The following is a 13,694-nucleotide window of genomic DNA, read 5'->3' as shown; positions in this document are numbered from 1 at the left end:
AACACAATAACACAGCAAACACAATAACACAGCAGTTCCTCAGCTGTTTCAACCAGTTTTCTCTACTACACATTACACTGCACTCATTTATTTGGATAGAAGTTCATTAGTTTCTTTAGTTTTGAAGTTGCACCTCAACAATTATAAGATACAACATAAAACAAATCACAGGTGACAGAAAAATGTGTAATCTGTCGTTTCGCCTCCACTTAGTAACTAAAATACAGCATAGCGAGCGGTTTGGATGCTCGACACACATTCAAAAACCACATGAACAGTGACACACAAACACATATACGCACACAAATATGGACTGCAGGCTGCGTGCAGGTCATAAAGGCGATAAGGAAAAAGTGTTGGAGGGGTGGGTGTGGCTAACATGAGAGAGAGAGACAAAGGGAGGGAGAGTGAGTGAGAGAGAGAGAGAGAGAGAGAGAGAGTCATAAGGAAATATACCGTGCTGCAGCATAGAGACAGAGATTCTAACCATACCATTATCTTCAGTGGAAATGTATCTGCCCGCGGATATCGACATGTGCATCGGCCTGACTGGGAAAACATGAACAAACCGAGACTTGAATTTATACTCGTGCGACTCTAGAGTTATATGGCTCGCAGGGAGGAGAAACTATATGTTTTGGATGCGGGCGGCAGACAGAGTTTGACACCTGACGAGTCCCACAGAGTCAGCAGGGTAAGACAACGAACAACTCTGTTAAGGCAAATTAAATACTGTTGATGTGGGGATGTAAAACACGCCAATTTAACAGTGGAAAAATCACTTGTTTGTGATTTTTTTTCCCAACACAAACAACAAAACATCAAATTTTATAGCGCAGAGTGCTCAGGTTTGGCCACTTCAAGTATTTTTAGGATTCACATTTACATATTTCAAATTAAAAGTATGTGTTTTAGAGCCTTATTATTAGTGGTATCATCCTAAACAGCATGCATGTGTTTTGACGGCACCGTTTTGTTTACTTGAACGTCTGTGTTTTTTCAACGGCATATTTTTGAGTGTCTGTCTGTTCTCACTGTTGAGTGTATCTGTATATACAGTGTGTGTGTGTGTGTGTGTGTGTGTGTCTGTTTGTGAGATGGCCCGGTCTATTGTTGTGCAGGCAGGTGTGTGTTGATGCAGGGGGAGTTACTGGTGCATATGAAAGTGAGGGAGTGATGCGGACAAACAGGTTGGGCCACATCCATTCTGTCTAAAAGGTTGACTCCGGTGCCGGTGTGTCAAGAATGTTTTGTCTTTAAAAAAATGCTTACTAAATACCAGTGTGACTGCGTGAGGGTGTGTGTACATGTGTCACAATGAAAGTATGTTATAATAGAAATGTCAATGTTCTCAGAGGTGAGGATGACGATGAGTTATTGCTACACACTTGTACTTGTAGAGTAAATGTGTTGTGAATGAATATCTTTGCTCTATTACATCACCGCAACCGCCAGTGTAGGTTTAAGAGTGTTTGGTGAAACTGTTCTTCACATGACAGAAGAGGACAAGGTAGGAATGTGAACTAATTATTAAGTGTTGTTTGACTGACAGCCTGTAAACTACCGATAGATAGAATAGTCGACTAAGGGACTAATGTATTCCACTGACACATCATATTTTTCTGTGATATTATGATTTAAATACAAGCTAAATAATCTGCTGTGATGATTAAACCAGAAACAGCAAAGCGTTTAAAGGGCAAACAGATTTATTCAAAGCTTTTTTAAATTCTTATTATTAATAAGTTAGATTTAAATGCTTTAAAATATATATTACAACTAAAATAAGAGATGAGGAGGTTGTCTCTGTCTGTCTCCGTGGTTATTACTTTATTAATGTATGACTTCATGTTACAGAGCACATAGACATAAGCCCTGGCTGATAACATTTATACATCCAGGCTTCATCTCATATCTGTTTCTTCTTATAAACAGACTATTCTCATGCTTATAATTGACAGTAAGTTTGGATAATGGTGATTGACAGGGGGAGGTTTTAGTAAAACCCGGAGGCCACCTGCAACATTTCAGATGGCGCGGTACTGTTGTGAACTCTTCAATCCCAGCCAATCACTGTTTTGATTCCACCCAAACATCTCATCTCTCTCTCTCTCTCTCTCTCTCTCTCTCTGTCACGGCTACATATGTTAAACAAATCGAACGGACGGGAAGACAACAGCGTACGTGCCTCGACGACTTGGCCAGAATAAAAGTGGTTGCCGTGGCGATGGTTGTCCCTTACTTTTAACCTCCTGATTTTGATAACGTGATCTTTTAGTTGTGTAAAATATGCTTATTTGAAAAGATCTAGGGCACAAGCTCAAATTTACATTGTCAAATGTGCTCAGAGGATATTTGCATACAAGCGCAGACACAGTGTCCCCCCCCTCCTCCCCCCCGCATTCAGTACACACACACACTTCCCCTGAAGCTTCATGTTCTCCATCAGTTATGTTTCACTTCCCTTGTTACTATCATTGTGTTCCGTTACCATTGTGTTTGCTTTACAGATACTGCACTTTGTTAGTTGTGTTATCGTTTGAAACCTGCTTATTTAAGGATTAGTCGGGTTAAATACTGTATATACAACATCACAGCTGCGGGCAGTTTCCTGCATAGAGAGCTTTCTAAAAAACCTGACTACAACACTCAAAACAATTACCCACTGTGTATGAATTTACAGAATTACTCCATGGTGACCCTTGTTGAAAAGACAATGCATCAGATTGACAGGCTAGCAGTCGCCATGCACATTATAATTCATTTCCCTCAGACTTTACCTCATACATTGTCTTTACAAATGGCTCATTGCTTCCTTTTTAAAATTATAACAATTATAAAACAATCCTTAACTCTCTCTGAAACCCTAAAATCTAAAAACCAACCAATCAGCTCCTTATATAGGCAGGTAATATATCTCAATAAGTGACAAGAACAGGTTGCGAAACATAGTTTCAACAGATAGTAAAAGTGTCCGGTAAGATCACTGGCTTTGAAGTGATACCTGACGTAAGGACCCGAGTTATATTACAGTGTCCTCTTCATCCTCTGTACACAGAGTTCGAGATTCCTCGCTCCGGGTGGAGATTTAGACCACCAGAGGTCTAACAGTGAATCATTGCTTGTTAATACTCATGATGACCCAGCTGATGAGGAGTTTCTCATATATCTATTGAGGGGGGGGGTTATGGGGATGTTGTTTTAACCTTTGACCGTTAGACTGAATGGCTGGTGGCTAAACATACTCGACATTTTGTGGTGTCGCTTGGTGTATACATGTATTTTTATGTATTTGATCACGTTTAATGCACTTTGGTCAGTCTGTTTTCTATGTTTTACTTGGCTGCAAGACGAATTTCCCCCACAATGACACTATAGTGTACACAAAAATATGACACCTTTGAAACCAATAACACTTCTAAAGTAATGCTAAAATATATCTGTTATATCAGAAGTTTAATGAGCTACTGAATGCCAAGTTCTCATTTCAAAACTTGGATTTCGGGTCACTGCTGCGCACTGGTAATACTGATCTCTGCTCCTTTATTATCTCTGTAACTGATAGCTGCTTAACTAAACACATAGAGAACAAGTAACTGAGAACTCTTCTTTTTATTTGCTATGTGAGTCCAGATGAAAAAAGGTCACAGACAGTAAATACTAACAGCATCTCTCTTGGTGTGTGTTCTGCTGTTTACTGAACTTCACTGATAGCTCGTTAGGCTCAGTTCAACTCTGAACAGGCTGCTTCATCCAGCTACTATATACAGTTATTGGAGAGGCAGATGCTGCACCGCTCTGTCTAAGCTTAAAGGGGATTTAGGCTTGCTGCTGAGCAGACGTAATGTTGATCTCTTCCCCCAGCTGATAGTAACGTTGATCTATCTGTGTTCCTGTCTTCCTCTCCAGCATGTCATCCAACTCCACGGCCGATAATCTGTGTGCACCGGACGACAACCTATGTAGTAAGGACACCACTGTCACTCTTCTTCGCTCTCTTTTATCATCTTCTATCCTTAAATTAGCAGGACATCTTTCCATTTTTCTCTTGTTTTTAATCTTTATTGATGATTATTGTGATTTTCTAGCTTTTGCATTTTGACTCTGGTTAATTTCTCTTCATATTCATCAAATTTTTCAGTTCTCTGCTATCTGTTTTCATTAAAGATCCCCTCTAGATATATTTTAATAATTTGTGTCTGATATTTCTGCAAATAAGTTCAATCATCTCATTCAAATCCTTAAAATGACATCTGATCTTTGTGCCTCATTGAAAAAAATACTCCTCCAGCAGATGGATGTGAACACGCTCTTCTAGTGTCAAACTCTGCACATACTGTCAATACCGACAGTTACCTCATTCTGGCTGTAAACTGACAGCGGTGCATCAGCAGACAAACCGTGAATGCTTCTGCTGAGTTTGGTTCAAAGCCACACAGACGTTTACTCTTCAAATCTTTGGTGTCTTGGTATTAAACAAGCGTGAAGTATATGGTTAGTTTCATTTATTTAACTGCTAGGCGATATTGTCACATTTAACACTGGAGCTCTAAATGATGTGTGATTACATGACCAGATGGTGTAATAACTGTTTAATGACTGTTACTGCTGGGAAGCCTTTGTGTTCACACAGTTATTCAATTATGATAATATGTTAAAATGGTCGACAATAATGTAAAGACCATAACAGTCAGATTATTCAACATGTTTTTCCCATCATCTCAGCAGGTTTCTGTTAAATACAGAGACTCCAAACAGCTGATAGATCTGCACGTTTAACTGTATTACCAAGTATTAATAATGTGACACACAAGTCCTATCTTGAGTTAACTTTTTCCAGGAAGAACACCTTTTTTAAAATAGTTAACGATCATTTCAGGCAGGTTCTTTAAGGTGAATATTTGTTTAAAAAGAATAGAATGGGTGTAACATGTATAGTAAGGAGTTGTATTGAGTTTTTATAGGGCAAAGGTGTTTTAAGTTCGAGCCTTTAATGACAGTGACAACAAACGATTTATGTCCTTCTGTACGTCCCCGACCACACCTAAGAATGTGCCCAAACCAGACCGCAACGTTCACCAGGACCAGTGCTTTTACATTCTAGTTTCATCCGTCTAACATTAGATTGACTTCAGGATTTCAACAGCAGCAGCAGGTGTGTAAATTGATGGATCAGTTACTGCTAACATGCTATTGCGGTAATGTTGTATAAGGGTGTGTGTGTGTGTGTGTGTGTGTGTGTGTGTGTCTACTCAGGCAATCAGTCAGTGAAGGGTCAATATGGAGAATTATTAAATCAAAGCCGTAAATAAATGAAAACTGAATGAATACATAGAGAGCCGCAGAAATTCAAATAAAGGAGTAAAAATGATTGCCATGTTAAAAAAAAAATCCTCCTTTAGTTATAAATTTCTACATTTTACAGTTAATAATATGCTGATAAAAAGTCTCAGCTGGTGTGTAAACTCTCTGGCACGGCAATCAAACAAATGACATTAAAGAGAAATACATATAATGAAAGAATCAGTGCTGTGTACATGTGTTATTCTCTGGGTGTGAGATCATGACTCATCCTAGTTCACTGAGGCCAGTCTGACTGTCTAATTACTGGCTGATTGTGTTACATTAACAATGCAGCAGGACAAAAATTGTTTCAGCCAAGTGAGGCAAAGGTAGTGAGCGCTGCAATGACATGGCAATGACATGCTGTTGTCTTAACATGCTGTCTACATGCCTCGACTGATGCAGCCTCATTATCATAGTGATTAAAAAGTAGAGAAATACAGATAAAATGACAATGATTGACTTGCTTATAGTCTGATTAACAGTGGAGATTTCTGCAGATCTATGAGTTAATTTTCTAGCTTGTACCATTACAATGAGCATATCATGATCAGCTAGTTATACATCAACATTTCAACACAGTCATAAAAGGGGATCTAATGTGAGGATGTTTTTAAAGAGAGAACATCCTGTCATGACTTCAGAGGTCCAACAGTTGTAACAGCCAACATTTTCATCCTGTCAAAGTTCCCTAAAGTCAGACACTGAAACCAAACCTGCACCAAACAGTGTGATTAGGAATTTGTGTATTTGCACATCCGCTGCGAGACACAAAATGCATGCACACAAGCCACACTACTTACTGTCCTAACTCAAGTAGAAGAAACACACGGGTCGGACCTGTGACATTTCAGCTGTGTGACGCTTTTTCTCATCAGAGCGACTTGTCACTGTGCACACCATTAAACCTGGTACAACATAGTGTTGAGAATGCTTCAACTCTTCTTGGACCTGACATTTATACATGAACCCCCCCCCCTCTCTCTCTCTCTATCTGTCTGTCTCCCTCTCTCTCTCTCTCAGGAATCCGGGAGCATGAACAGGCGGTGATTATCGTCCCTACGCTGCTCCTCTTTGCCACTCTGGTCGTCTTACTGTTCCTGTTCTTCAAGAGGTATTGTCCCAAACGGAAGCGGACACGGACCGCTGCCCCTCAACACTACCACAGCTCCACGCACAGACACACGCAGAGGAACAGCCACAGGCATCACCTGCAGGGTATCGATGGTGAGCGAACATGCTTCATTTTGTCACATTAATGTCAGACACCGCAGGGATACGGTCAGGGTGAAGCAAACATGTTTAAGAACTACTTTTCCAAGTCAACACACAGTACAGATTCATCATTATTTCCTGCTTTCTATTTCTCTTTCTCTCTAGCGCCCCCTGGGCTAAACCCACTGGAACATGAGGAGCTGCCAATGTCAGTTCAACAAGTGCAGCAGAGGGTAGTGCCCACTCTCGCTGCAGTACCGCAGACGTCCACACAAAGGCATCATGGAGCCTTTAGCCAGGTCACTGCCCTGCCACTGTCCTTTTCCATCAAGCCTGATAACACAGTCACCCTCTACAGAGCCCGCATGGACAACAGGGACGTTGTCCTGAGGGTGCTGAAAGGTAAACTGAGTTGTCCTGGACTGACAGCTGATAAATGCATCCCTGCTGAATTAGTGCAGTTTTGTTTTACTCGTTTCAGCCACAGAAAAATACAAAGAATGGTCTGGTAACCAGTTTATATTGAGATTGTAGAGTTTTATACTGTTTTATGAACCTGGTTTTACTTCATATCAGAGTTTACACAATCAGTAGCACAAGTTCAAAAGCTATAAATGTGTTGCTGGTTCTTGTGACTTGTCCAATTGAAAAGACAAAGTTAAATCCTTATAATAAAAAAACGACTAAATATTCAATAGAGTGTGATTAGGAAGCAGGGTACTGTTGCTCATAGAAACTGCCCCTGTTGAGTAAAGATCACAAACTTACTAAACCTCTTCCACAGATACAACAAACCAGAGTGAGAAGCAGCATTTCTTGGGTTTTGCCTCCTTCGTGTCTGGACTGAGGCCGCATCCCTTCCTACCTGCACTGCTGGGTGTGGTTTCAGTGCAGTCGCCCCTGACGATGGTTGTGGAGGAGCTGCATCAGAGGGACCTGCTGGGATTCCTGTGGAGATGTAGACAGGTAAAGTAATCTATTACCTTCCACCACAAAAGTAAAATATACTCAGGGTGTCAGAGACAGTTTTACGATCTGGTTTATATTTAATCTGCAAGCTGTAAAACTTACTGGTGACCTGAGTCACATCTATATAACTTGACGTATAGAATGTCATAATCTCAAACAGAATACAGGACCTTTATCAGTCTAATACAAAACTTTTTATAAACTCATTTGTGTTAATAAGCAAAACTGACTTGTTAAACATATACCATCTAGAAGAAGAACTATTCTGTTTGCAGGGTGACGGTGAATTTTTCAGACTTTGCATATATATATGTATGTATATGTATGTATATGTATGTATATATATACACACACATACATACATACATATACATACATACACATACATACATATATATATATATATATATGTATATATGTGTATATATATATGTATATGTATATATATATATATATATATATATATATACACACACACACACACACACATACATACATACATACATACATACACACACATATATACATATATATATATATATAGAGAGAGAGAGAGAGAGAGAGAGATAGATATATATATATAAATATTTTGTGTGAAGGTTTATTTAAAGAGCAAAAAAGGGTAAAGTTAAACTCCACAGATTTACACATCAAAGTCTGTTTACAGTAGTTGGGGAGTAGTCAAGTAAATCTTCATTTGTACAGACCAGTATCATTAATTTGCCTCAGGGTGATTTATAATCTGTACAGAAAATCATCCTCCATTCAGCTGAGGAAAAACTCCTCAAAAATACATAATAATATATGAAAAATCTTTTTAAGACTGAAACCTGTAAAGTAATTCAAATCTTTCACTCCAAACAAAATCAATGACACTGAAATGGGCTGTATATTCTTCACACCATGACTGTATAATGACTGTACATCATTTTATGATGATAATCACTTGGTTATGAACTCCCAAATGCTTGGCATGACAAATGATAAAGTCATGACTGCTGTTGGCCTTTGAGGGGCAGTAGAGGGTAATATATATCATGTTACTGAAAGAGAGTGAAACTATTATCCATCCACTCAACAGAAACAGTTACAGTATGTTCACCTGCTTCTATTATAAGTTACAGGAAAAGTAGTCTGATACACTCATGTTCCAGTGTAGCAGCAGCGTAGAGAGAGGAGTTTATCACTATACATAAAAGACAGGTCCGGCAGTATGACTCAAAAGGTGAGACTAACAATAATATAAACATGTTTCTCCTTTTCTCTCACTGAAGGATAACTCAGGTTTTGAGACTTCGTGTGACATGACAGAGAAGAGGATCTTCACCATGGCAGGACAGGTGGCCTCTGCTCTGGTTGGTTATCTGTCCGTCTCTCTCCCTACGTCATGGACCAAAATACTGTATATGTGGAAATTATTTGAAGAGGGATTTCATTTTGTCTCCCTGCTTGTCTCAATCTATCTGTATTTTAATTTGTATTATTTTGTGGCAAACTCAGCTAAAGTCTCTTAGTTTATAACTGTCCATTTCTCAGTCAAGTCATTAATTACTAGACAAAAATGTTTTTCAAAAATCTGCTTTAGTTTTTAGTTTGAGGTTAAGGTGATGCTGTCAGTTTAAACCAAATACAATGTTAATTAAGTGTGAATGCAGTTAAAACTACTAATCATCATCTACTTAATCATAATAACTATACTGAAGTCCGGAGTCAGGTCCTAAAAGCAGCATCCTTCTCTTCTCCGTCTTCATCTGAACATCTTCTAGGAGTACCTGCACAGTCAGAGCTGCGTTCACGGCAACGTGGGAGCTCGCAGCGTCCTGGTTGGCGGAGATCTGACAGCAAAGCTGTGGGGACTGGGCTCGGCCTACCGCAGGACAACACAGGTCGATTCTCCAGGAGAAGTGGAGCACATGGAGCTGAGAAAGTGGCAGGCCCCCGAAGTGCTGTCCAGGAGAGATGTCAGTCAGAGCAGTGATGTGTGAGTGCCCGAGTCCTCAGTGAGAATATTAAAACTGAATATAAAGCATGTCATTGAAATGTCCCGGCCAGAGTTGAATAAAGAGGGAGACAGATGCTGCTGCTTGACTACTATCACAACTCATTTTAAGTTGTTGAATAACTTACATATTTGACACATTTCGCCACATTTCTTGTGCATAATTTAGATAAGTGAAAAATGTGTGTGTGTGTTTGAAAATGCACGTTTATTCCTGTGTTTCTACCTTATTGTTGGGGGACATAAAGTAAACATTTCTCTACTGTCTTTACACCAGTATATTTAGTTTCATTCTTCTCTCCCTTTTATTTACATAATGCCCTTCTTTAATTTTTTTTGTTTTGTCCTTTTTGCAGATGGTCCTTTGGTATCCTGCTCTATGAAATGGTCACACTAGGTAGATGTTGTTAAGAAATTCCTATATTCATACAATAGTACAATTACACCAGATAGCCTGAACATTTCAATCTAATACTGTCCTTCCATGTATACAGGTGACCCACCGTTTGCTCAGCTAATGGCCACTGAACTCCTGCAGTATCTCCAAAGAGGAAGGCAACTCAATCGACCGGCCTCCTGCTCCAACTCACTGTAAGAGCGACAGCAGAGCACATGAGTTATAACGTTATAGATGGCCGACTTTTGCACACCGCCAACCCCCAGTAGCACAATTATAACAGACTCTTTGGAGGCCGTCATTACCCACAAATCATTTAATATCAACTCCTCAGATATAAAATCAAATGTGCATTTTCCTCTGATTCAGCCATCATTTGGACTGCTATTCAAGCAGTTATGGTTTTAACAATATGATGGTTCTTGACAAGATTTTCCACCGGTGACAATACTCCGTCACACCTGAAATTAATTAGGTCAATTAAGGCAGATTTTCTGAATTTATTTTATTTGGGCAAAGTTCTTGTATGGCTGTAGACAAAATTAAAAACACACATTTGAGATATTTCACTCATTTGATGTTGAAAAAAAGTTTCTTCAAAAAACGACTCATGATAATAATAATAAGATATTTTGGTAACACTACTTGTCAACAAGCCTATTAAACTAACCACAAACACTACACAACTGCCTGTTGCAGTAGTTGCATGAATATGTTACCCAAATGATGCATCAGCCATTTTAATTTTGAGAACACATATTATTTCTGACTCTAACTGAAGAACGTATTATATCATTATAACGGGAACTGGTAAAGAAAATGCAGTGGAAATATAAGAATTCTGCACCATTTTCTTCACAGTTTGGGCATTTGGTGCCTCCCTGTAATGTTAACATTTCAATTCAAAGGTATAAACTGCATATTTTTTGAGCCAGCCACTAACTACACTTCGCAGCAGAAAACCTGTAACCTTTCCTGCCATAGAGTCCAGTCAGTTTGCCATTCCTTGATTTATCTTAACGTTAACCGTTAACTGTTAGCATGGCTAACAAGAAAGCACTGTCAGTTAACGTATTCTTAAGCAAGCAGGTCAAATATGAAACTGGAACATATAAAACGGCTTTTTGTTTGGGTTTTTGTTTGTTTGTTTTATTTACTTTATTACTTTACTTATTACTATACATTTGTCAAATTTCTAGTTAAGTTAACTGACAAACTAGCTGACTAACTGCCGACATTTTGTTAACGGTTAACCGTTAGCCTTAAGCTAGCCAGTTCCAACTGCAAAAAAGGGCACATAACTCAGCACATCATCAAAATGTTGTAATAATGTAAATAAATAATTATAATAATAAATAATTTGCCGAAGTTTGACTATCTTTTACCCTGGGTTGTAGGTACTCCATCATCAAGTCGTGCTGCCAGTGGGACCCCCGGCAACGTCTCTCCATGTCGGAGCTAATTCGAAAACTTCAGGCGGGAGAGAAATCAGCCAATGGGAGGACAGTTCTCAGAGTGCCTGAGCCACTGAACATCGAGAAATACCTGAGGGAGGCGGGATATGGAGAAGCCTACAATTATGCTGTGCTTTGATTGGCTAAGAGTGCCATCAGTCAGGACTACATTGGTGCTGTACCGGCCTACTGTCCAATTGATTCTTTTTTTACTAAGGCCTGCTGAAAAATAATTTAACTTGTTCGTAAATCTTTTTATACTTGTTTATATTGTTAGAACACTTATAAAGCACATCCACTTAATATGTTTAAAGAGTAATATATGGATTGTAAATATGTTTTTCTGTAAACTGTAAAGAACTAATATAATGACAGAAAATATTGCATGTTTCCGATGCTTTTTAAATGTAACAAAAGATTATAGGAACACAGCCTCTCAGAAATGAACAGCAGATAATGGAAGGATGCACTTTACATTACAGATCCCAAGAGACTGAAGTGACCATAATACCGCACTATAAATACTATGGAAAACAATGCTGCTCTTTTATTATGTCTTCTACATTGACCATTAAATGATGAGGATGCTGACTATTTGTTTGGGACCTGTAAGCTATAGTTAGCATGGTACTATTTATGCAAATGCATACAGAACATGCTTATGCAGGGTTGTCATTGTGAAATGACTCAGCCAGACAGAAACAAAATGTCAGCTGAAGACAGTTTGACAAACTCCATGAATTAATGTTAATTAGCTAACCAGATAAAAACAGCTGCCAACAATCAATGGCTGCAGGCTAAACGTGAGACTTTGTCTACTTCTGTTTGAAATCAAGATTTTCAACTGGCAAAACAGTCACTGTTCTGAACCTTATTACAACATCACTGCTCGAAGTAAAAACAATTGAACATTGGAAGTAAAGTACAATTTTGAGTTACTTGTACTTTTATTTGAGTATTTCCATTTTATGCTACTTTATACTTCCACTCCACTACATTTCAGAGGGAAATATTGTACTTTGCACTATTTTATCAATATTTCATCAATTTTATTATTTTATTTATTTATTTGACAGCTTTGGTTACTTTTCAGATGAAGATTTGACTCAATGGATAATATAACAAGCTTTTAAAATACAAAACATTGTTAAAGATGAAACCAGTGGTTTCCAACCTTTTTGGCTTTTGACATCTTACAAAAAGCAGTGTGTAGTCGGGGTCACATTTCACATGTCTGTGAGTTGTTAACAGCTCCACCAAATAGTAAATTTTCAATAATATGTTCAGATGATCCAATATTTCACCAAAAATCAAAGATTAGACAAAAAATCCAAAAACTAAGAATACATTTGTGTATCAGAACTTTGTTTTTTCTTCTTTCCTCTCCCATTAATCATCTCATGACTCCTCAGATTTATCTGCTGACCCTTTGGAGGGGCCCGATCCCTAGGTTGGGAACCACTGGACTAAACTAGCTAACTGTATATAAAGTAGTGTAAACTAGCTCCACCTCCAGCAGCTACAACAGTAACATGCTGCTCTAACACTGATGCTTCACTATTAATAATCTAATGATGTCATATACAATAATATATCAGTCAGAGGGACCAAACCACTACTTTTACTGCAATATTTTAACTACATCAAGCTCATAATACTTATGTACTTTTACTGCAATACTTTAACTACATCAAGCTCATAATACTTATGTACTTTTACTGCAATACTTTTAAGTACATTTTACATTTTCCTGCTTATGTACATTTACTTGAGTAGGATTTTTCATGCAGGACTTTTACTTGTAATGGAGTATTTTTACATTGATGTATTGGAGTACTTCTTCCATCACTGAACAGTGTTACATTTGACCCATCAGATTGTTCGGCCTTAGTGTTTCTTACCTTACATTAAACTTTAGCAACAACCTTAGTCCTAACAAGTCATCTCTGTGACATCTAACCCCAAGAGGATCTTCTTGAGGACTGAAATTTCTATTCAGGTCCTGAATCAGGTCAAAGAATACAGCACAGCTTGATGCCCATAGCAACAGTAACTAAAGGATGGAGGATGGAGACTAATGAATGTTAATTTTTAAGCATTGCACTGCTGAGAAAGACCCTGTTTGCTCAAATAACTCTCCCAATAAACCTGTAATTATCTTTTTCTCACCTGTCAAACAGGCTAATGGTGCATACTGAAAGCAATCCATACAAGTAAAAGATAAAAACTCAGGTCAGTTCAGTACCATTTCAAAAAATAAAAACAAAAGCCCAGTTTTAAAACAATTCCTTGATTATTTATTTGCATGATAGTATTG

General features: G+C 38.3%; 1 protein-coding gene across 1 annotated transcript; it reads left to right on the top strand.

Annotated features, from left to right (window-relative positions):
• The first annotated feature begins 579 nt into the window (after nt 1-579).
• Nucleotides 580-12,255, top strand: styk1a (serine/threonine/tyrosine kinase 1a). The gene is made up of 10 exons (XM_067612064.1): nt 580-694; nt 3,910-3,965; nt 6,367-6,570; nt 6,724-6,960; nt 7,343-7,524; nt 8,802-8,882; nt 9,294-9,508; nt 9,883-9,923; nt 10,021-10,117; nt 11,321-12,255. Exons 2-10 carry the CDS (start codon nt 3,911-3,913, stop codon nt 11,514-11,516), a joined length of 1,308 nt encoding a protein of 435 aa, XP_067468165.1. The 5' UTR covers nt 580-694; nt 3,910; the 3' UTR covers nt 11,517-12,255.
• The last annotated feature ends 1,439 nt before the right edge of the window (nt 12,256-13,694 follow it).

This window comes from Thunnus thynnus, chromosome 15 (genome assembly GCF_963924715.1).
Source record: "Thunnus thynnus chromosome 15, fThuThy2.1, whole genome shotgun sequence".
NCBI lineage: Eukaryota > Metazoa > Chordata > Actinopteri > Scombriformes > Scombridae > Thunnus > Thunnus thynnus.
This window is presented reverse-complemented; position numbering and strand designations above follow the sequence as displayed.